This window comes from Camelina sativa, chromosome 7, assembly GCF_030686135.1.
Source record: "Camelina sativa cultivar CO46 ecotype springtype chromosome 7, ASM3068613v1".
NCBI lineage: Eukaryota > Viridiplantae > Streptophyta > Magnoliopsida > Brassicales > Brassicaceae > Camelina > Camelina sativa.
In genome coordinates this window covers 1263032-1286139 of record NC_141886.1, presented here as the reverse complement: position 1 = coordinate 1286139, position 23108 = coordinate 1263032, and the positions used below count along the sequence as shown (strand labels likewise).

The 23108-nt window shown below is 37.0% G+C and overlaps 5 protein-coding genes and 4 pseudogenes across 9 annotated transcripts; 3 read left to right on the top strand and 6 right to left on the bottom strand.

The window, feature by feature from the left end:
- The first annotated feature begins 226 nt into the window (after window positions 1-226).
- Window positions 227-2166, top strand: LOC104704162 (voltage-dependent chloride channel 1, chloroplastic). The gene is made up of 4 exons (XM_087458197.1): window positions 227-1108; window positions 1209-1376; window positions 1464-1670; window positions 1812-2166. Exons 1-4 carry the CDS (start codon window positions 416-418, stop codon window positions 1986-1988), a joined length of 1245 nt encoding a protein of 414 aa, XP_087314323.1. The 5' UTR covers window positions 227-415; the 3' UTR covers window positions 1989-2166.
- Window positions 2167-2376: 210 nt separating this feature from the next.
- Window positions 2377-8247, bottom strand: LOC147940719 (F-box protein At3g61340-like; annotated as a pseudogene).
- On the bottom strand, window positions 5743-7089 carry LOC104704160 (uncharacterized; annotated as a pseudogene).
- Window positions 8248-8641: 394 nt separating the features above from the next.
- On the bottom strand, window positions 8642-9912 carry LOC147940718 (putative F-box protein At1g20657 pseudogene; annotated as a pseudogene).
- Window positions 9913-12116: 2204 nt separating this feature from the next.
- LOC104704159 (F-box protein At3g61340-like) lies at window positions 12117-13359 on the bottom strand. The gene has a single exon (XM_010420290.3). The coding sequence runs from the start codon at window positions 13356-13358 to the stop codon at window positions 12117-12119; it is 1242 nt and encodes a 413-aa protein (XP_010418592.1). The 5' UTR covers window position 13359.
- A 191-nt stretch (window positions 13360-13550) lies between these two features.
- On the top strand, window positions 13551-15430 carry LOC104699769 (F-box/kelch-repeat protein SKIP4). Its single transcript, XM_010415123.3, has 3 exons — window positions 13551-13683; window positions 14081-14602; window positions 14688-15430. The coding sequence occupies exons 2-3, from the start codon at window positions 14118-14120 to the stop codon at window positions 15274-15276; spliced, it is 1074 nt and encodes a 357-aa protein (XP_010413425.2). The 5' UTR covers window positions 13551-13683; window positions 14081-14117; the 3' UTR covers window positions 15277-15430.
- Window positions 15423-17222, bottom strand: LOC104699770 (pentatricopeptide repeat-containing protein At3g61360 pseudogene; annotated as a pseudogene). Its single transcript, XR_015562913.1, has one exon. The product of XR_015562913.1 is annotated as a pentatricopeptide repeat-containing protein At3g61360 pseudogene (transcript).
- On the top strand, window positions 17209-18458 carry LOC104699766 (uncharacterized). Its single transcript, XM_010415116.3, has 4 exons — window positions 17209-17321; window positions 17691-17790; window positions 17870-17949; window positions 18042-18458. The coding sequence occupies exons 2-4, from the start codon at window positions 17722-17724 to the stop codon at window positions 18280-18282; spliced, it is 390 nt and encodes a 129-aa protein (XP_010413418.1). The 5' UTR covers window positions 17209-17321; window positions 17691-17721; the 3' UTR covers window positions 18283-18458.
- On the bottom strand, window positions 18382-22254 carry LOC104699768 (uncharacterized). 4 transcript variants are annotated; one of them, XM_010415120.3, is made up of 6 exons: window positions 21562-22254; window positions 21072-21225; window positions 19865-20962; window positions 19634-19779; window positions 19356-19542; window positions 18382-19273 (listed from the first exon to the last, which is right to left on the bottom strand). In XM_010415120.3, exons 2-6 carry the CDS (start codon window positions 21208-21210, stop codon window positions 18651-18653), a joined length of 2193 nt encoding a protein of 730 aa, XP_010413422.2. In that variant the 5' UTR covers window positions 21211-21225; window positions 21562-22254; the 3' UTR covers window positions 18382-18650. The 4 variants fall into 4 exon arrangements, with proteins under 4 accessions (XP_010413422.2, XP_010413420.2, XP_010413421.2 ...); XM_010415118.3 differs by having other exon boundaries at window positions 21072-21250; window positions 21562-22252; XM_010415119.3 differs by having other exon boundaries at window positions 21072-21250; window positions 21447-21620.
- Window positions 22255-23108: the final 854 nt, after the last annotated feature.

Here is a 23108-nt window from a genome sequence, read left to right as displayed (position 1 = left end):
AATATTGAACCCAAGAAGAATCTATGAGACAACACAGAAATTGAACTCATGTTGTGAAAAGATCAACAATCTAATCATTTGTTTCAAATAAACGACGACATTTTTGTTAAAAACTTTCTATGGGCCGGATAGGAATAATCAGGCCCAATATTAAACACATCGATTCGAGGCCTAAATCCTAACAAATATCTCAGATACAAACGATGTCGTTTTTTTAATGCCGAACGTAAACAATCCTGGAACAACTGTTTCAAACTACCTTTTTTTTCTTTTCCTTATTATCACTTCTTTACTCCGATTTTGCGAATTTGCTGCAACCGTACGCTTACGCAGCCTCATGTGTGTTCTTCACCCTCGTCGTCTCTACCAAAACCCTAATCCCTAAATAAATAAATAAACCCTAATTTTCCCGCCAATGTATCAATCCATAAATCTCTCCGTTTCTTCTAATTTCACTCACCGTCACCGACCTCTCCTCGAATCACGATTCCCTATCTTCTCCACCACCACCGGGTTCCGGAAACCCGTCAATCTAAAGCCTCCACGCGTCTCATCGGGTCCCGATTCCAACGATTCACGTGACAAAGCCTTAACAGAGAAGCTTATCACGCTTCTCAGAGCTGTCCCTGACTGGGCGGACGAGATTAAAGAGCGTGGGATGCAGCAGAAACGCTCACTCTACACGCACGAGAAATGGGTCGAACACAGGAGCTCTCTCCGCCACGTGCGTCATCTACTCTCGAGCTTCTCTTCACGCGTTATACTCTCTCTGATTCCTCCTGTTTTCTTCTTCACGAGCGTCGCGGTTGTGATCGCTAGCTATAACACCGCCGTGGCTTTGGATTGGCTTCCTGGGATTTTCCCGATTCTTCGATCGTCGTCGTTGCCGTATCAGCTCACTGCTCCTGCTTTGGCTCTTCTTCTTGTGTTTCGTACGGAGGCTTCGTATTCGAGGTATGAAGAAGGAAGGAAAGCTTGGGTTGGGATCATTGCTGGAACTAATGATTTAGCTAGGCAAGTGATTTGTTCCGTTGATAGCTCCGGTGATGAATTGATTATCAAAGATTTGCTTCTTCGTTACGTTGCTGCTTTCCCTGTGGCTCTTAAGGTGAAATCTTCAATCGAATTGTTGTGTGTCTAATGTTTAGATTTTGGTACATAAAAAAATTGGATTTTGATTTGGAAAGTTTTCATTTTTTATTTGGCAGTGTCATGTGATTTATGGTTCAGATATCGCAAGAGATCTCCGGAACTTGATAGAAGCAGATGACTTATCTCTGATTCTTCAATCAAAGCATCGTCCACGTTGTGTAATCGAGTTCATTTCTCAGAGCATTCAGTTGCTTGAACTAGACGATTCAAAGAGAGACTTATTGGTAGGATTCTTGACAGTTGCTACAGTGTTTGCAATATCCTTGTCTTGATTTCTGATATTATGGTTCATTGCGTGTATATCATTGCAGGAATCAAAGATGCTCCATTTACATGAAGGAATTGGAGTTTGTGAACAACTCATGGGCATTCCGATTCCGCTCTCTTACACACGCTTAACCTCGAGGTTTTTAGTCTTTTGGCATCTAACTCTCCCAATCATTCTCTGGGATGAATGCCATTGGATTGTTGTTCCTGCTACTTTCATTAGTGCTGCATCTCTGTTTTGCATAGAAGAAGTACTTTTTCCTCCTCCTCCTCCTCCTCCTCCTCCTCCACACTTAACTTTACATATTGACTTGTTTATCCTCTCCTCTTTTGCGTGAATCCTTTTTAACCATGTAAACCTTCTTTTTTTTTTGGTTTGAAACTCTCTGCAGGTGGGTGTTCTTATAGAAGAGCCATTTCCTATGTTGGCCTTAGATGAGCTTTGCGATCTTGTGCATAGTAACATCCAAGAAGCTGCTAAATCTGAGAAAGTCATACGTAACCGCATCATTACAAAGATAAAGCTCCGTGAATTCAAGCACTCGTCAAATGGTCGGCATAGATCTTGATTTCATGCTTAGGTTAGTTTGATATTTTACATATTGTATAGAACCACCTTATACCAGTTAATAGGGATACTTTTTACCTTTACGTTTGTATATCTTCCTTCTGTATATGTATGTTTATGATGTATATTATACAAGTCATAAGTCAACCATTACATAAGTTATAGTTTGGGTCAAGAAACGCAGTTATACCATCTACTATCTCTTGAACCAAATTCATTAGCCCTGTCATATTGTGGTTCTGGAATATGGAACACATCAAATACAATTGGCAAAGTAGCTCATTAAAAGAAGAAAACATAAACAACCCCACAAGGAACCACAAAAATATTTAAAAAAATAACAGAAAAAAAAAAAGTTATAAAATAAGATCAAAGGACTGAGTTAAGACTTAAGAGGCCATGATCCTTGACACTCGCCTCAAATCCTCTACATGGTCTCGAAAGGTGTAAAATTTAAGTTCCTTGAAGGCTTCCATTCCTTGGATTCTAACTCTTCTGAGGTTATTCTTCTCGGGATTGTAGTAGAAAAGTTTGAAATGATCGGTTATATAGTCATGCGACAACACAATTTCACCTGTATCACTCGTTCCAACATATCTTAACTTGATATTTTTAAGTTTTTTCTTTCCTGAATTGGCCTTTGCAACGACTTCCTTCCGAGGAGGAGGGGGAGGCCAAATATAGGTATAACTAAACCACTGATGTGTTTCAGCATCTTCTAGAACCCATAGTTGCATTTCAGAACTAGGTCTTCCACTTGAAGGTTTCCACATAAGCAAAGCTAATTTACCCTAGTAGTTTAGGAGAGTCCATTGAGTAGTATATGCTCTTCCCATGCCTTGAGCAAGTCTTATACACTTGAATTTCTCAGATCGAAACTCAAAGCAAACTACGCCAGTCGTGTGAAAGTCATAAAGGTATACTAAGTAATACAAAACACCATTGACGCATATCCCATCATATGCTGAATGATCAGATGTACGATCCACAAAAACACGTTCATGTGGTATGTTACATGAGATGATTCTCCATGATGGATTAGTTCTAGTTCCTAATGTCAAAACTTCAGCCTCAAGAGAAACATTAAGGGTCTGACTAGTTCAAACGCTGCGGTTGCGGTTGCGGGAGATTGCGGTAGCGAGCGTTTGCGGTTTCAAGCGTTATTAAGCGTCTTGAACGACTGGTTTAGCGGTTTAAAATTGGTGCGTTTGCGGGAGGTTTACGACTGGTTGACCAGCGGGTGCAATAGCGGTTGGAACATAATAAATGTGATATATAATATATAAATGTTTTAAAATATCAAAAAAAAATTTTAACTTGATTAATAATTAAAAATCATGAAAAAAAACTACAATAATTATTTAGAAAAACAAATAAATTTCATAGTGAAATGTTTATTACTTTATGCATTTGGTCTATCACCAAAAATTGCATTAAGTAATGTGACAAATGGCAAAACAAGTGCTTGATACCGTGGATCTTCTGGATTATTTTTATAACTATGATAATATTTCTTCGATGAATCCAATCGATGTTTGACTTGGCTCCAAGTCAAATCAATTCCAAGTTGCTCATTAATATTCTTAAGAATATTTTCCTTTTGAATACCACTTAGAAATTTTGTTGTGGGATTTTTTTCTTCTTGTTTCTCCAGGATTACCCGTTGAAGTAGAGCACACGTTGCCTCCTTCGACCACATAAATCTCTGAGTCGAAGCCAAACGATCATCTTGCGAAGCCATGATTATCACCTAGATATATATATATATAAACATAGTCAAAGCTAAATCGATATGATCAATAGAAAAAATATAACCACATCTACCGTACTGTATAATAAAAAAAAGAAATCAACAATAAAAAAAGGGACTTTTTTCTTGTGTTCTCTAACGATGAGGACTTGTACGAAGAAGAAGATATTATATATTAGGGTTGAGATGAACTGCACTTTTATACTAGTTTATTAGGTAAAAAAAAAAGATTTTGTATCTAATTTATTTAGCAAATGAATATTTTATTCTCAATGTTATCTCTTTGATATCTTTTTGGCGGGTAATCATATTATTCCCGCCGTGTCCATAATCATATTTCCCGCTGTATCCATAGTGATGGTTGGTGCTATAATATGTGAGAAAGTTTCATGTCGTTGAGATCACAATCATTTGATAATTAACCCAACGTAATCTCGACTTTAGAGAGACTTTACTTAACAAAAAAAAAACAGGATCAATGAATGAAATTTGAAAAACCTGGAGAGTAAAATCATACAAAAATGAGAATCCTTACACTCTCTCAATTATTAAATTTTAAATATAACTAGCTAGTACAGAAAACTTCAGAAACATCTTTAGATGATGCGTTCATTGCCAATGAAGAGCATCTTTAACGAGCATCCCATATCTCTCCTGCTATGTCGTCTTTCACTGTTGACATATATTGATCAGCCGTCGGATCATAATTTCGATCGACTACATTATCATCATGAGATGGAGACATGTTTCCTTCCCGATCAGCATCATAGTTCTCCGTTTCTTCTGCAGCATTGAAGTCGTCGTCCTCTATATTAGAATCTCGAATAAAATTATGCAATGCCATAGTTGCAGCAACAATCTTCTCCTGCATTTGCACATCATAACGAACACGACCTTCTAAAATAGACCATTTTCCCTTCAACACTCCAAATGTTCTTTCAATCACTGATCGAAGCGAAGAATGTCTCTTGTTAAATGTCTCGCGTACAGTGCCTGGTATACGCCCAGCAAAATGATTTGGATGGTACGCTTCACCTCGATAAGGAGCTAAAAACCCCCTTCGATTAGGATAGCCAGAATCCACTAGAAAATACTTCTCCGAGCTTGGGAATGGGAAAAAATTATCATGACGTGCACAATATGTCAATATCTTGGAGTCGTGTGCACGTCCCGGGACTCCAATACGTGTGTATATAAATCTCATATTGAAATCACACACTGCCAAAATGTTCATTGATGTGTAGTTATGATGATTCCAGTACGTGATCTTTTTATCGCCACCAACACGAACACGTAAATGAGTACCGTCTATAGCTCCAATACAATCTTGAAAATATGGAAAATACCTCCTATCATGCATGATTCGTGGTGGTATATCGACAAGTTCCTCTCTTTTCCATGATACAATGTCTGAATGCAAGCAACAAAGGGCATTAACAACATCATCAAATTTTGTTGTCACAGTCCATTGTGCAACTTGAAAATCTGCTGCTATGCTCCTTTGTGATGAGTTATGTCCCAAAATCTTCAGCGACATTCCTAATGCAACCTCAGATCTTACCCGATGAGAATCTATAAGACCATACTTTTTTAGCGTATCTAAGAGCTTAAAAAACACTCTTTGTCTCATACGTAAAACATGGAGGCATTGTGTATCACTTTCATACATTAGTTGCTCCATTATACGTTGTCCACGTTCCGTTCTCAACTGTTCTCTTTGGAAAAAGCGAAGATGATCAATGCAGATTACTGCTTCAATAGCTTGGTCATATGCTTCTATTATTTTTCTGACTGTGTTCAACTCCATGTCACTTCCTTCCTGTAACAAATTAAATTTTTGTTACATTTTGACTCTTAAAAAGCATCCTCATGCATAATAAATGAATAGAAAATATTATATTGTAGAGGCCAACAAAAACTGAAGTCAAATCAAAACCAAAGACAATCCTCAATGTCGTAAACAAAATGCAAACAAGAAATAAAAATTCCATATAAGATTACGTCAACAAAACCAAAGCTAATCATCAAACAAAATCATTACGAGACTCCTTGGTTTGTCTCTTTAGAAAAGGTAGCTTCTCGTCATCTGGGAGAGCAAGAAATAAACCGCGCACAACATCATTTGTTGCAATAAGATCAAGAGATGCCCAATAAAGCTCCGTCATTGGAACCAGATCCGGTACTGCCCTCACATGTTTCACAACAAGAGCCATTCGTTCTTCAGTTGAATTTGTTGACTGAGATTTTGACTTTGCATTTGTCATTTGCTCTAGAATATCATTTCGGTCTTCCATAGTAGTAGCAATACGGTCGAGCGTCGAGTCTACTGGATTTTGTTTACGCTTTCGGTTTCGACTTCTTTTCTCTTGAGTGTGCATAGAAGATGTCTCTTTGGATGCACATGATGGTTCTGCCTCGGAATTTGGATTTGCAGAGTTTTCCCTCGGAATTTGTGACATCCAATCTAGGTCTTCTGTTTCCATATGATGAGGTTCGTTCTCACGCATCATATCTTCTCTCTCGTCTTCTTCGTTTGTACGTTCACTCTCACTTACGTCAACTAATGGAGCATGACGATTTACACCACGTCTTGGTTGCCATGACTCCTCCACCACAACCGTTTCATCTCAGAAGACCACATGAAGAAGCGGTATAAACCGCAGTGGGTGCGACCGGAGTTTCGAAGCTTCAGGATAAGCCTTATAAACCAAAAACAAAATTCCAATCAATGAAAATACAAAACAAGAAATTAATAATTACACAAATATGTGGTTACATACCTTAATTTTATCTTTCCACCAATGATCAGGGGCATCAAGACTTCCTGTCCTTGGATTAACTCCGAGTCCAGTTGCTCCAAACGTGATTTTACGATACAGTTCATATTGCCTCTTTAAAGTATCAAGTCTATTCTTAATTTTGTTCCAGTTTAAGGTTAGTGGAAATTCCTTTTTAAATTCTGTAAGAACGTTTTCTTTTCCTTTCTCACTTAAACTGTTGCCTATAGAATTTCCAGCTTGTTTCTCTAGCGTTATCAAATCTAACAACAAACGAGTCATGTCGTCTGACCAGCTAATTTTCTATTCGAGAAAACAAGTTGAGACATATATTCAATCACCAAACTCAAAACAATATATAGAATGAAAAAGATGATGCTATGAAAAAAATAGAAAGAGTTACACATATATAACATATAATGAATGATAAAAGAGATTGATCAATACTTACGTTTCCATCTTGATTTTCATCACCTTGGGTTGACGCCATAATTTGGAGGTTTGAGAGTCTAGGGTTACGGCTTGATTAGGGTTGAGAAGGTGTTAAACATATATAGAAGATAGAAAAAAAAATATCGTTGGTTTTTTTTTTTTTTTTTTTTTTAAATTCCAACCGCAAACACCCGCAACCGCAAACACTTGCGGGAACCACCTTTTGGAATTCAACGGGTGGGAGCGATTGGGAGCGATTGGGAGCGATTTGTGTGATTGGCTCCAAACGCTAGCAACCGCCCACAAACGCAAACGCAGCGTTTGCGGGAGCTAGCAGGAGAACCAGTCAAGCTCTAAATTGTCGGTAATGCATATGGGTCATGCACAACACTTTGAATTGTTTGTCGATCGGATCATAACCTAAATAGCTTTTCACTCCCCGCTTCCGCTTTGTTTTCAGGTTGGGTAACGGCAAGTTATCTCCGGTGCTAGGGTTACATATCAATGGCACGTTAACTGTCCCTCGCTTTGAAGTTTGTTGATTTAAACCGCACACTAAACCACGAACAGGACGGAATATTTCATAGGGACAATAAATCGGGAAACTCATATGAAATTTGACAACTAAACGAGACGACGTATCTTGAGGCTTTGGTGATGAGAAGAAGAACGTGTTGCCGTCTTTTAGGACAGTCAACAATAGCTTCGGGCGAGACAAAGAGATGGTGTAGAACGGTTCGGTGAAATATGGATTTGTAAGTGTGGAATCATATAGCTTCGATACGCAACGAAATCTCGCGATAGACTGATATAGGAAAAGAGAGTTTATGAAGTGAGACACGTGGACGGTGAGAAAGGGAAGATAGCATCAACGGCCACGATGGAATTAGAAGAAGAGCTGAAGTTTAAAGGGAGAAAACTATCGATTTACAAGATTAGAATGAAATTGTTGTTAAAGTTTGTTAGAGTTTAGCTTTCTCTCTCTAGTTCTGGGTTTGTAAACCTTGATTCATCCTCTGTGAAGAGCCCTAAGAGGTTCTTACAAGATGAATTAGAGGATTCTGCGTTTTATGAACGTTGGATTCTCGTTGGTGTTGAGTATTGATTTGGATTTGGTTGCGTATTGATTGAAGTATTGATTTTGTGATTGAGCTGCGGTTTATTTGTATCATAGACTTAGCAGGCAGTCTCATGAATATATCGATAACGAGATCAAACGGGATCGGTTCTGAGATAATTACTTCTTCTTCATCCCTTTTCTTCCCTGAAAAAGATGATCGATTGCACCGCCGAATTTTCATGACTTGGCGGATACGCTTTGCGTAAGCCCTATAGTTTTTTTTTTCTCTCTCTTTAAAAGAAAGAGGGTCTGAATGCAAAATATAAAAGAAAGAATATACTCTCTTCTTGTGCATATATTATCCAAGAAAATCATAAGTAATACCGGATCATTGCAAAGATAAAATCAATAGATTTAATTCTTTAGCCCTGTTGTAATGTGCTTTTGTACCTATGGAAAACGACTAATATGGAACTCATCAAAGACACAATTTGGCAAAGTCGCTCATGAAAAGAAGAGTTATTAAAAAAGCTACAAAACAACCAAGGCTGAACTGTATGAACCACTAAAAGAAAACATGAAAACCCCCGCAAGGAATAACAATAGTAATCCAATAAGACTTGAGGAGGACTGTGTTAAGAGCCCATGATCCTAGATATTTTCCTCAGATCCTCTACATGATCTAGAAAGACGTGAGCTATATGATCCTTAAATGCTTCCATTCCTTGGATCTCAACTCTTGTCAAAGTGCTCTTCTCGGGATTACAGTAAAGGAGGTAGAAAGAGTAGGATATAATCTTTGGCGACAACACAATTTCACCAGTACTGTCACTTGTTCCAACAAAAAATAGAGCCTCTTTCTTAGACGACCTAGTCTTTGCAACAACTATTTTCTTATGAGGAGGATGCGGAGACCAAGAGTAGATATAACTCGACCATTGCTGGCTTTCAGCATCTTCTAAAACCCATAGTTGATAACCACTGTATTCCCCATCAACAGAGTACCCCTGAAGCAAAGCTAATTTACCCTTGTAGTTTAATTACCAGAGTACTCGATTGAGAATATTCATTCTGCATGCCTTGAGCCTGGTTTATAAACTTGAATTCCTCAGATGTAAAGTCAAAGCAAACTATTATATGAGACCTGATACCAGCAAAAACGGATACGGATGCTAAGTAATACAAAACGCCATCGATGCATATATATACCATCATATGCGTTATGGCCAGCTTTACGATTCAAAACAACACGAAAATAAGTTATGTCACATGAGATCTCTCTCCATGATGGATCCCTTCCGGGTTCTAATGTCAGAATCTCACACGGTTCAAACTCAGATCTTACACCACCAAGTGAATGGGTCATGCACAGTAGTTTGAATTGTTTGCCGATGGGATCATACCCTAGATAGCTTGTCACTACCCTCCTCTTTGTTTTCAGTTTGGGTAAGGTCAAAAACTCTCCTGTGCTAGGGTTACATATCCATGGGAAAGTATCTATCCTTCCATTTATACTTCGTTGATTTATTCCGCATACTAAACCACGAACAGGACGGCAAATTTCAAAGGTACGATTAAATGGGAAACTCATATGGATATTGACTGCTAAAGCAGACGAATCTTGAGGCATTGGCGATGAGAAGAAGAACGTTTTACCGTCTTTTAAGCAGCTTAACAATAGCTTCGGGCGAGACGAAGAGATGGTGTAGAACGGTTCGGTGAAATGTGGATCGTCAAGTGTGGAATACCATAGCTTCGATACGCAACGGAACCTTGTTACAGACTTCGCAGGCAGTCTCATGAATATATCAATCATGAGATCATAAGGGATGGATTCTGAAATTGCTTCTTCTTCATTCCTTGGCGTCGTTGAAAATGATGGTGCATCGCACCGCCGTATTTTCATAGCGGAAACGCTTCCCTTCAACCCTAATCTTTTTTTTTTTTTTTTTCACGTGTCTGATAAACCGCTAGATATAATATTGGGTTCTTAATTTCTTATAAAAGGGTCTATTTATATAATTCATCACAATACGAGGTCTGAATGGAAAAATATAAAATAAAGCTAGCTATTTAAAAACGACGTTAAAGACCCTCAGACGTTATATATTACCACCATTTTTGCCTGATTCATAATAATCTCGTAAACTAATCCATTAAGTATCATATAACTCAGCTTTCTCATGGAAAGCTAAAACTTATGCTTATACAAGTGTATGGACCTCTCCATAGAGACATGAACACAATCACATAAAACAAAATAAATATTACTTTATATCCTCTATATAATAAAACGGAAATACACAACATTATTTTGTATACTATGTAATTTTAATAAGTTTGTTACAAATAGGTTATACATTAAATTTTATATTACTTGTATAGTCTTGATTTATTGTTACCAAAAATCTTAAAGAGAATATTCTAAAGAATCATTTGATATCATCTAACTTATCATATTAATTTTTTTTATTAAATTATTCATCAAATAAAATCCCTTGATATCTAACTTAACATATTAATTTGTTAATTTTCGTTATATTTCACCTCTTATTTATATATATAAGTCTATTTTGTGAAACAAATAAATTTTCATTTTATTTATTATAATTAAAAATATATTTATTTCCGGATATACCATAAGTTGAATTTTTTAAAACAAATATAAATGATTCAATCTATAAAATATTCAAGTTCTATTAATATTATTATTTAAAAATAATATCTATTGAATTAAAAAATTTACCGAGTAATGGGTCAAAATTTGAATATTTAAATTCAATTCATACTTTTTTGTTGAATTTTATATAATATAATAAACTTTAAATAATTTATTTTGAAATATTGAAACTTGATATTAAAGTTAGAAACTATAAACACTCTAAATTGGTTTGCTATAGCAATGTCAATAATATGTCACTATAATATGAAAGAATTTTAAAAAACCAAGTATATTAAAACAAAAAGTGTAACAATATATTAAATTACTCATAATATAATAACTCACTTTTAAAAAACCAAATTCACAAATGACATTCAAGTCATGAGATAGCATATACATTGTTGAAATAACTTCACGTACATAAACTAATACAACATATTAAATTTTTATTTTAAAATAGAAAATATACAAAATTTTGTATAAAATAAAATTTAACCAGTGTTATAGCACGGGTATTTATCTAGAATCATTAACAATATAAAACTTACAAAATAATTTTTTTTTCAAGTCATCATATTTAGCATATGATTTTATTGTATAATATTTTATCCAAAAAACTTTTAAAAACAATCACATAAATTATATTTTATATAAAAATTACAATATAAATAAAATGAATTTCAACCCGTGCTCTAACACGGGTCTTAATCTAGTAATTGAATTATAACTATATACAACATGTTACCTAAAATTAAAGGCCGATTTTGTGCTTATATATTCACTTTCTTATAAAATAAGGAAACAAAATCTGTATACATTATTATAAAATTAAAAACTTAAACCGCTTATTTATAAACCCAAACTGATATGTAATTTCATTCTAATTGTAAAATTTAAACCCTAACCGTCTCATTTGTAAACCCAAACCAACATATAATTTCCTTCTAATTGTAAAATCTAAACCCTAACCATCTCATTTGTAAACCCAAACCGACATATAATTTTGTTTTAATTGTAAAATCTAAACCCTAACCACTTCATTTGTAAACCCAAATCGACATATAATTTTGTTTTAATTGTAAAATCTAAACCCTAACCACTTCATTTGTAAACCCAAACCAACATATAATTTTGTTTGAATTGTAAAATCTAAACCCTAATCACCTTATTTGTAAACCCAAACCGATACATTATTTCATTTTAATCGTAAAATCTAAACCAAACCATTATTTAACTTTCCTTAAAAAAAATTATACAGAATTTATTTCCTTAATATGTATTGCTTTTTAATTTTATTTTGATTTATTTATTTAAACAAGATAATGTATAGAAGATTCTGATTGGTTGAAAAGGAAGAAGTGAAAAAGAAAGTTCACTAGTAAAAGATGAACACCATCACGAGAACATGAAAAAGACATAGTAATTAGTTAAATAAGATAGTGAAAGGACTATGTTACGGCCTTTTTTGGCACAAGCTTCACATCCTCGACATGGTCTAGAAAGATGTAAGCTTTATGACCCTTAAAGGTTTCCAATCCTTTGATTTTTACTATCTGGATAGTGTTCCTCTCGGGACTGTAGTAGAGAAGGTAGAAAAAGCGGGAGATGGTGTTTGGCGACAACACTATTTCACCTCTACTAGTGGTTCCAACAAAACATAACTTGGTATCTCTATACATATTCCTCCACGGAGGAGGCAAAACATAGATATAAGTCGACCATCGGTGTTTCGCGGCGTCTTCAAGAACCAAGAGTTGAATACCGTTGCATATTCTGTCGTTAGAATAATTCGGCTGAAGCTGAGTTAATTTACCCTTGTAGTTTACTAGAGTTGATTCAAGCCCATATCCTCCCGAGTACATTCCCATGCTATGATCAGCTTTCTTGATATAACTGAATTTTTTAGATTCAAACTCAAAGCATATTATATCAGGATGCCCGTCGAAGACATCGTGCACCACGGCTAAGTAATACAAAACACCATTGATGCATATCGCATCATATTGACAAAAGCCATTGGTTTCCTCCACAACAGCAGGGTGATGTAGTATGTCACAATCTATCATTTCCCTTGACGAACTTGTCTTCCCGGTTCCTAACGTCAGAACTTGATGCTCTCCAGAAGGAGTGTCTTCTCCTCCTACCGATGACCGTGTCATACACAATGCTTTAAAAGTTTTTTCCATCGGATCATACCCAAAAAAGCTTATCACTACCTTCCTCCTTGTTTTCACGGTGGGTAAGGGCACGGATTCCCCTGTGCTAGGGTTACATATCAATGGCACAGTAACTGTCGCCCCCTTTGTAGTTCGATGTAAACCACATAACCAGCCACGAACAGGACGACAAATATGAGAGGAAGAGTTTATTGGGAAACTCATACGAATATTAGCGTCAATAGACAGATCTTGAGGATTACGTGATGATGAGAAGAAGACCGTTTCATCCCCTTTTAGGCATGTGAACAAGATCTTCGGACGAGACGAAGACAAGGTAAAGAACAACTCGGTGAAATGTGGACCTTCTAATGTGGAATTCCATAGCTTCGATACGCTACGACATCTCGCTACAGACCTCACGGGCAACCTCAAGAGTACCTCGATTACGAGATCGAACGGGATCGGTTCGGGCTTCACTACTTCTTCCTTCCTTGGATTCGAACAAGATCGTGTCTTGCGCCGCGTCATCATGGTGGATGCCCTTCTCTTAAAAGTTAAAACCCTAATGACTTTTTTGTTTCCCCCTGTCTGATTAAAAACCTAGCTAGCAACCAAAACGCTTAGTTAAAACGTGTCTCTCAAGCTCCCGGGGTTTTCTGATTAAAAAGAGAATATTAAGATCTAACGTATAATATATAATATTATGAGGGTCTAAATGAGAATAAGAATTAAAGACGAATCAAACGTTGTCGTTTCAGTTGCCTAGAAGAAAGAAACTGATCTCTTCTCTTCTTCTTCCTTCGCCGGGAAGCTCACAAACGGAGAACTCTGCTGTTCCTTGAGACGTGGCCGGAAGGCAAGTAGAATCCTCGCAATTTCTTCTCTATGTTATGTTATTTTCAAATTCACTTTGTCCTCAGTCTCGTTTTTTTTTTCTGAGACGATATGAGATCTGGGGCAAGCTTTTATGATCTGTTTCAATTCTGGAAAAATTTGTTTGCAGAGGTTTAGATCTGATTGTTTCGTAGTTGGTTTGATGTAATTTTTGACGCGTTTGATCTTGTGGAATGTGAGAGCTAAATCATTGGTTTACTTTTTTGTACATTGGATCTGGAATTGGAACTGTTTGATTTGTTGTTATGGCTTAGTATACTGCTCTTGATCATCAAGATCACTTATGATTTAGCTTAGTTTAGGGATTAGCCATATATATCTGAGCCAGTGTTTGTTTGTTTATTTGTGGCCATGAACAGGGTTTTGTAGAATCATATTTTTGGTGGATCATTCACAATGGCGTGTATAGTACTTGAGGAGACAGAACGAGCAGATCAATCAAATGAGACACAAATTGCGCTTATAAGCGGAGTTCCTGATGATATCTCAGAATCCTGCTTAGCTAGAGTTCCAAGAGAATATCACATGGCAATGAAATGTGTTTCAAGGAGATGGAGAGATTTTGTGTGCAGTGATGAGTTTTGCGATTATCGAAAAAAGTTTAACTTGCCTGAATCTTGGATTTACGCCTTGTGCCGTGATTTATCTGGCGGTGTCTTCTTACACATGCTGAATCCGTTCTCGTCTAGAAGATCGTGGAAAAGAATCCATGAATATCAATATATCCCAAAGAGAGAAGGCATGGGTTTTGCAGCATTGGGTAAGAGACTGTTTGTGTTGGGTGGATGTGGTTGGTTAGAAGATGCTACTGATGAGGTTTATTGCTATGATGCTGCTATGAACACTTGCTGCGACGTGGTACCTCCTCTTTCAACTAAAAGGTACTTCTGTTTCTCTTAATCCTTCCATGAGAAACCAACTCGATATCGTTCTTTACAGTCCTTAATATTCTCATTAACTATGCAGATGCTACTTTGCTTGTGAAACGGTGGATGGAAAGATTATGGCAATTGGTGGGTTAGGATTGAATCCAAACGCTAAACGAACTTGGGACATCTATGATCCTTTGACCAGAACCTGCAAATCTTGTTCTGATGCAAATATTGTCCCTGAAATAGAAGATTCATTTGTAATGGACGGAAAGATATATGTTCGGGGTGGTGGATCTTCCACTGTAGTCTATAATGCATCTAGCGGGGTTTGGGAACATATGGAAGATGTTATGGCATCAGGATGGAAAGGTCCAGCAGTTGTTGTGGCAGATGAGCTCTATGTTTTGGATCAAACTTTTGGAACTAAGCTAACAATGTGGTGCAAGGATAAGAGAATGTGGATTAGTATCGGGAAGCTATCTCAATTGGTGATGAAACAGCCTTGTCGGCTTGTTTCTATTGGGAATAGTATCTTTGTGATTGGTAAGGATTGCTCTACTGTGGTAATAGATGTCGAGAATGTGAGGAAGACGACAATGAATGGAGTGATGGTGTGTTCTTCTATACCAAAGACTTGGGATGATGATATAGATGTTATTAGCTGTAAATCTGTAGCCATATAATGTTTAACTATCTACTACTTTGCTCTTGGCTCAAAAAGGTTGGACCTTGCACAAACAACATATGTATGCTGTTTCTGTTTCATGTAAGCTTGTCTGAATCACAACACTGTCTTCCTGGTTCATATAAACGAATCCCCAAATCCAAATCTCAAAAGCTTTTGGTTCTTGATTGTTCAATTGGATGACAAAAAGGTAACCAATATCCTATAGAATATTGTATACAAATGAACATACTAATCTTTCAATTGGTCTGCAAACAAGAACCGATTACAGTGAAGCTACCTTCTAAATTACCTGTTTTCCAGGTGGTGGCAAAAAGCTATGCAGTTTCTCTATCTTCATCTTGAGTTCTTCTAGTTTCCCCAACTCGTCTTTGCTCGATAATGAGGTCTCTAACATCCGATAGACTGGTTCGCTCACACACCTTCCTCTCTCCACTGTTTGCATCGAGCACTCAAATGCATCATTGGCTCTTCTTCGAGCGCACAGTGCAGTGGTAAGGAGATCCAACGCGTGGCCATGAGGGCAATACCCTTTCTCCAACATATACTTCCACAGGTCTAATCCTAAATTGACTTCACCGTTTTGACAGAACAGCTTCATCAGCATCACCACGGTTGGTGTTTTCGGAACCAGAGATCTTCCCTTCATTTTCTGATAATACTCACATACACCATTGAATCCAAACTCTTTCGATTTCATCATTCCAATAAACATGGAGTGGAAAGTTACACTATCAGGCTCAATTCCTTTCTCTTCCATCTCCTTCATCACCTTGACTGCACCACTCACATCTCCACATTTCATGAGACTACTCATCAACGCGTTATAAGCTCCACAATCAGGTATTAGGCCTCTCTTGGGAATTTCATCGAACAGTTGGCGTGCTTTGATCTTATTACGAGCTACACCAGACCCATGAATCAACGTAGTGAGTATCTGTACTGTGATATCAAAATCTCGACGATCCATATCTTCAAAGAGTCTCAAGGCTTCCCCAAAGTTGCGTTTTTTACAGAACCCATCGATTCTAATACCGTAAGTAACAGAATTGGGTTCGAATCCTCGTTTCACCATTTCATGATAAAACAGCTCAGTGGCCGTAACATCACCAGCTTCCTTAAACCCTAAAAGCAAAATGTTCATCGTCTTCACATCTGGGTTAAACCTGGAATGCAATTTCTCAAAAATTGATCTCGCTTCCTTCATCTCTCGCTCCGTGCAAAACGCTCGTAGAAGAACATTGAACCCATCAACACCAAACCTCTTTCTAAAAATTTCTTTCTCCATCTTCACGAAAGCTTCTAAAGTTTCTTCATAAGAACCGAATTTAGCGATTTTGCATAGAAGTATGCTCATTGACTTGAAACTCAACAAATCAGGGTAGTCTTTTCGCATTTCCGCCATTAAAGCCCAAGCTTGATCGAAATAACGCATCCGTGCGAGAATGTGAAGTGTTTTCTCGAAGGAATCAGAGGTGGGTGGAGATGATTTGGAGCTTTTAAGTGAATACTTGAAAAACTCGAGAGCTTTGAGGCCATTGGAATGAGCGGCGAAGAGACGACCGAGGACTTCTGATACAAACTCCGGTGATAGAGATGATAAAGGGATGTGCTTGGCGAGAATGGGTTGTATCGGATGGTTTGGGAATGGATGATCATTGATGATTCTTGTGATACGTTCGATCTCTGTTTTGTTGTTTATCGATGTAGACGATAGTGATGATGAGAGTACTGGAGCAAGCAGACGATATGAATCGGAGGAGCTCTTCTTTAGCATTTTCTTTCGTTTTTTCCCAAACCAGAAAATAAATCGAAACCTTTAAAGGAGTGTGTACACCTAACCGAACCGAACCGAACCAAAATCATGTCGAGAAAAAAAAAAACTGAATCTGAACATCGGTTTATTTTGGTTATTAGATAACCTTTAGCAGATAAATTGCGAGCGTATTCATCGGTATCTGGGGAGAAGTTCTTCGGCGGCGACGGAAGTTTCTTTTTTTTTTTTTTTCTTGAACTGGTGATTTCTTATTAATCTGCATAAAGGTCTGTGTTCTTGTTCGTGTATGCCTTTACCCACGCTTTTTTTTTTAGTTTTAAAGTTTGGTTCACTTAGGATATGCACGGAAGGTGTTTGAGGAAATGTCTGAGAGAGCCTACTGTTTCGTTTCGGGATGAAGTTTGTCACATAGTTTCTGTAGGGAGAGGTTTATTGTATTTTTAAACCATAAAAATCTTTACTTGTTGATATTATCTCTCTGGGGATAGGTTTGGTGAAAGAGGGTTGTCTTCGAAAACTATAGCTTCTTAGGTTAACTTGTTGCATTCAACTAGTGATTGGCCAATGGGGATAAGGTTTAGCAAGAGCATGCTTAAAAAAAAACTCAATTCTGACTGTGAACTTTTTCGCTGTAGGACGTTAGGTGGTGGTGGTACTCTAGTTGCAATGGCAACGGAAACGGCAAAGAAGAAGGGAACTCCACAGATTCTTAAAACACATACTGCACAGAAACTTGTAAGATATTTGTTAGTTGCTTACTTGCGTTCATATAATATGGTTTCATCTCATTGCTTTGAGTTTGTGAGTTTTGCAGGCTGAGAAGTGGGTTGCCAATATGACGAGGCCTGCAGAGGATGATCCTGTTGAGACTGAACCAGAAGTTCGACCACACAGGTGGAGGAAATTTTCTTTGTTCATGTTGATTTGCACTTCATTTTTGCGAATTTGAAATTGAATATGAAGTATCCATTGTAACCTCTGTGTAGGCTTGGACTTGGTGCTAAAGTGTCAAGACAAACAAAGCGTAGACCTTCAGATGACCCTCTCGATCAGAAACTACAAGCCAAGTTTGATGCAGGGAAAAGAAAATATGCAAGATCGGTTGCAGAATCCGCTGGTTCTAGTAAGAACACTGGTGATGACAGTGAGGATGATGATGATGATGGATCAGAAAGCAAGAGCCAAGCATTCGGCAAGAAAAAGAAAAATGCAAGTACGTCTCATTAGAGTTTGTGTTTGTACTATATAGTTAAATTCATGGCCTTGTATTTGTTTTGATTGTTGAGGGAGAGCTAAAACCACATAAGTGTAGTTCTATTGGCACTCGGTAAAAACATCATCTTTGTCTTATGTAACTCCAAGCCTCGTGTTATTACACTCTATAGTTCATACTCATACAAAAATCTCTTGGCTGAGTAAACTACAGAAGCCACTGGAATAAAAAACAGAGTATGGAAGTGAAAGAAAGTCTGTGTTTATGTTAAAAAAAGCTGTGGTTGTGCCGCTGCACAAGAAGGTCAACTAGGGAGCTTTGACCATGGCGGTGGCAATGAAACTGTACAGGATAGATAAAAGGTTAAAAAAAAAGAGCCTCATCACAGGTTGTCGCTGTTGGGTTCCTGCATTGGTTCAACTTGAGCCATGTCTCTGCAGCTCATGATGATCTCTTCTACTAACTCATCAAGGATCATTTCACTTGTATAAGAACCAAGACAACCGATCTCAAACCGGAGATCCATCCAGCTTCCAGGTCTAGCCATGTCTTTTTTCACTATCTGATCTAACGTGTGAGGAGAAGGCAAAGGTAGGAGATGCCAGTAAACTCCTTCTTGTGCCACTTTAGCTGCGATTTCCATGTCTGAGATTAGGTGGACCTCAGGTTTCAAGAATGAAATCCAAGGCCCGGGATTGAATTCATTCCAACAGAAGTCCATAAGAACTTCATCAATACAGTCGTAAAGGAGATTCTTATCGTCACAGAGTTGTGTAGGGCAGAAAACTACGTCATCTGTTAATTCTGGCTCAAGAATCTGTTCTGAGTAAAAGGGCCTCGTTAAAAGCTCATCCCAGCTCAAGCCTGCGGATTTCACAACGGCTTCAATGTATGCAAGTGTCAACTCCTTGTCATCCATGCTGATTTTGAAAGTGTTGTCTTTCTCTGGTTTTGGAAAATCAGCTTCGTCGAATCTTATACAGAGTGGTTGCATCCGCATTCCAGCTAAATGTGAATCAATAAACAGTAAGAAAACCAAGTTCTGATGTGTTACAATCTTGATCTGATCTTTAAAGTTCTTACATACCTGAACTGAAACTTGTACTTGTTGTTGGGCTACTGTCATCATCTGTGAACAGAGGCTCAAGCACAGACACTGGACTTAACTTTCCTTGCACATCAGTGGCGGTTTCTTTGCATTCAGTCAACCTTACTGAAGAACTTGGTGGAGATGCTGGAGGAGAAGACGGTAAATGCTCTTGGTTGAACATTTCCTGGAACAAGATAAGCCATGAAATATGAAATCCTCATTCAAGAAAAACTGAGAATGTTATTCAGTTATATCACATCCAAAAGCTGTCTAACCTTTTTGACATGTTCTTCACGAAACTCGAGCGCATCTTCATCAACGTTTTCGACTTGCTGGGAAATGGAAGAGCTACATGTTTCAGATAATGGATCTATCTCAGGCTTCTCTTCCTTGTCAATATACTCAGTTTCCTTCCCAGAGTCTGAAAGCATTTTAGTGACATTTTGTCACAACAATATAAATTGGGAATGGAATAAAATGAGAAGAAGAAGAAGAAGAATAATCACCATTAGGAACTGAGACATCAATGGTAAACAATGCATCGTCCTCTTTATCTAAATCTTCATCAGTTAGATCATTTGTATCTGGAATGCATTCCAGAGTATCTGGTTTGTCAATTGTCTGGCTTAGAGGGCTAAGATTGCTAACCAAATCATGTTCCGGGATCAGTTTAGGACTGTCTGCTGGTGAACAGAACTCAGGGAGAGAAAGAATCTTTCCCAAAATTCTTGGCACTTCCTTATCAGGTAAATTCACATCAATATCTCCATTTGCAAGCATTTCAGCCAAGTGTTTCTTGGCTGCAATATACAAGCCAGACATAATCTTCTCTGAGTCTTCGCTTGTGTGGACAGTATCCTCTTCATCAGCCACCTCACTCTTTCTTTCCTTACATAACTGTTTTTCTTCGTCCGATATATGCTTGTCTGGTTTACTCTGTATCTCTTCTTGCATACAGCAGTTTTGATCCCTATCAAAATGATCATCACATGACTTCTTTCCAACAGCAGATTGTAGTCTTCTTTTGACTAAACCGATAAGAAAGCGAGAAAAACTTCTCCCGGTTTTGGACTTGTTACCATTAGAATGAGGTTCAGATGATGAATCAAGATTCAAACTACTTGGACCAGGTTTCAAAACCACAATCGTTTTTGCAACTTGAGATCTGTTTCTCCTTTCTTCTGATTTCCATTTCCTGCTAAAAAAACTAGGTTTCCTCTTCGGTTTTACCACCGCCTCTTCCTTGGATACTACTTCAGGCTTTACTTCCACTACTCTCTTAGAATCTTCTCCCAAGGTTTGAGCATCTTCATGTGAAATCTTCTTCATGAATGATTCTTCTTCAGAACCCAAAACATGAAAAGCCTCCAACAAGTCCTTACAAGTTTGGATCTCTCCTTCTTTCTGAGCTATCAACCGTTTGATTATCTCTTTAAATTTCTCTTCAGATTCATCACCTAAACTCTTACAAACCTCAGTCGTCTCCACATGTTCGTCACCAGCAATCGAAACATCGATATCCTCCTCATCATCAATGAGTTTGTCAACACTACTCTCATGAGAGGAGCTCTCACAAGAACAAGTAAGCTGCTTCATCTCATTCCCTGCATAAATTTTAAAGTAATATATGACAAAGAAGACTGATTAATATTATCTTTATAACATAAAGATTCTTTCAAGACACATATAGTATAATGTTAAAGAAACAAAAACCTGAAACTCTTTTGCTTCCACGTTTCAAATCCATCAAGAGACGTTTCTGATTAGATCCAAAGAGACTGATGAACACCCACATACACCCTATTCCATTTATGCCTTCTCTTTTAAGATTTCTTCGACAGTTTCTCTCCATTTAACAGTTCACACACTTTAATAGAGAAGTGGTAAGGAAACTGTTAATACAAGCAAAGAATGAACTCATGTCTGAATTTATATTATATTATAAAAAAAAAAAAAAAAAAACAAGCCAAAAATATTTAACTTTATATTAATTCATCATGCAAGTGATCTGTTAAAACTCTGTTTTCATGATTTTTTCCAATCAGTCACACAAACATACTGTGATAATTACTGTTTATGATTCGATACCTTTCCTTTTGTAGCAAGTGAACTTCTTTTTTGTTTTTTGACAATCATCGTGAAGAAGAAGAAGAAGAAAGGAAGAAATAAAAAAGCATAAAAGAGTAAAGAAAATAGTAAATACCTTTAAGAATCTGATCCGATACTTGAGAAAAATCTGAAAATGCAGCTGGAGGATCAATTAATAAGAGAAGCCATCTTTACAACTTTTTAGCTGTTTTCCACGAAACAAACAAAAGAATGCCCTTAAGTGTTACCGGACTTTCCCGGAAAAAACTTGGCTGAATTTGCGGCTTTTTCTCGAAACTTTTATACATAAAAATGAAAGAACGAAGTAACGAAGCTCGAAACACGAGGGTAGGGAGGTGTTGAACAACAAACTAGTGTCTCAATTTAGATTATGAAGACCCATCTTTCTCTCACCAGAATATCAAGATTAAAAAAAGTATGTTAAATATTATGAAATTTATTTTTAAAAATGGAGAATTAGGCATAAAGTCACACGAGTTGAATAAATTACTAGGAAAAAAAAAAGAAGGACAAACCTAGATTATTAGAAAGTGTGGTGTGTGGTGTGGAGATTGGATTAACTTTCATTATTTACATATGAGCCAAGATATATATTTTCTCTAGCTGATCAAAAGAGTAGAGATTTTTTTCCTTTTTGTTTGGGTAATATTGATTTGTTCACTTTAAGGTGCAGCAGCCATTGGAATCCTCGCCCGTAACTCTTTTTACACATCGTTGTCCTTGTACTGTAGATATATATATAGAAGTGTATTAGTGTCTTCACGAGACTGTAATGAATGTGTTGTGTGTGTATACGTATATAGTATATCATTTATATGTATATGGTGAGAGAAGGTTTGGTGATGCAGGTAGCTAGGTTAATGGTCCTCTAGAAGGAGTCGTCGCTACGGTAGTACCGTACAGAACGAATGTGTCGGGAAGGGTATGATGGTATTTTCCTTTCACGAAAATTGCAAAGTCAACATATATCAAGAAAATTAATTAAAAGAAATAGGTGAGAAATTAGAATAAAGCGTTCTAAAACTGAAGAAAAAGTCAAAAATGACATGCATTGGAGTTTCTGCCACTTTGGACAACTTTTTTAATTATGAACACATTTAACAAAATTAGGGGATATTGTATACACGACATTCAGATTCTGAGCAATATATAAAATGTTATGAGTCTAATATGAAATTAATTGTAGGTTGAAGTTGATAGTTTGTCTAGATATTAATTCTCATACGTAAGATAAAGTTATGGTTTATAATTCATTAAACTTCAATTAATTTAGGTGGTTTCTAACAATTGCTGTACGTCATCCTTAAATTAAAATTTAGTAAACTATATATTGTTCCAAAAAAAAAGTTTACTAGTTAGACTTCAAGATATATTCAAAAAGTAAATGATAAATTTGGTATATGCGAGATCATGAGGGAAATTAATTTTTCAAAAACGAACAAAAGAAAAATGCAATTAGGTATAAGTCAAGGACGTACAGTTTTATATGTTTTGTTTATAGAATGCAACTAAATAAATAGGGATGTGAAAAAAGCGTCCGTTACGATGTTACCCGTCCATACAGACCATAACTATGTTTGACTACCGGCGAATCGTGTTTGTGACCTCAAATCTTCTTTTTTTTACTTTTAGAGGTGAAAC

Excerpts from the sequence above, each read along its gene's own strand:
- LOC104699769 (XM_010415123.3), top strand. The coding sequence starts at position 14,118 with ATGGCGTGTATAGTACTTGAGGAGACAGAACGAGCAGATCAATCAAAT. Across the intron at positions 14,603-14,687 it reads CCTCCTCTTTCAACTAAAAG|ATGCTACTTTGCTTGTGAAA; the intron begins GTACTTCTGTTT and ends TTAACTATGCAG.
- LOC104704162 (XM_087458197.1), top strand. The coding sequence starts at position 416 with ATGTATCAATCCATAAATCTCTCCGTTTCTTCTAATTTCACTCACCGT. Across the intron at positions 1,109-1,208 it reads CTTTCCCTGTGGCTCTTAAG|TGTCATGTGATTTATGGTTC; the intron begins GTGAAATCTTCA and ends TTTATTTGGCAG. Across the intron at positions 1,377-1,463 it reads ATTCAAAGAGAGACTTATTG|GAATCAAAGATGCTCCATTT; the intron begins GTAGGATTCTTG and ends ATATCATTGCAG.
- LOC104699768 (XM_010415120.3), bottom strand. The coding sequence starts at position 21,210 with ATGGAGAGAAACTGTCGAAGAAATCTTAAAAGAGAAGGCATAAATGGA. Across the intron at positions 19,543-19,633 it reads GTGAAGAACATGTCAAAAAG|GAAATGTTCAACCAAGAGCA; the intron begins GTTAGACAGCTT and ends ATCTTGTTCCAG. Across the intron at positions 19,274-19,355 it reads AAGTACAAGTTTCAGTTCAG|CTGGAATGCGGATGCAACCA; the intron begins GTATGTAAGAAC and ends ATTCACATTTAG.
- LOC104704159 (XM_010420290.3), bottom strand. The coding sequence starts at position 13,358 with ATGATGACGCGGCGCAAGACACGATCTTGTTCGAATCCAAGGAAGGAA.
- LOC104699766 (XM_010415116.3), top strand. The coding sequence starts at position 17,722 with ATGGCAACGGAAACGGCAAAGAAGAAGGGAACTCCACAGATTCTTAAA. Across the intron at positions 17,791-17,869 it reads CACATACTGCACAGAAACTT|GCTGAGAAGTGGGTTGCCAA; the intron begins GTAAGATATTTG and ends TGAGTTTTGCAG. Across the intron at positions 17,950-18,041 it reads CCAGAAGTTCGACCACACAG|GCTTGGACTTGGTGCTAAAG; the intron begins GTGGAGGAAATT and ends ACCTCTGTGTAG.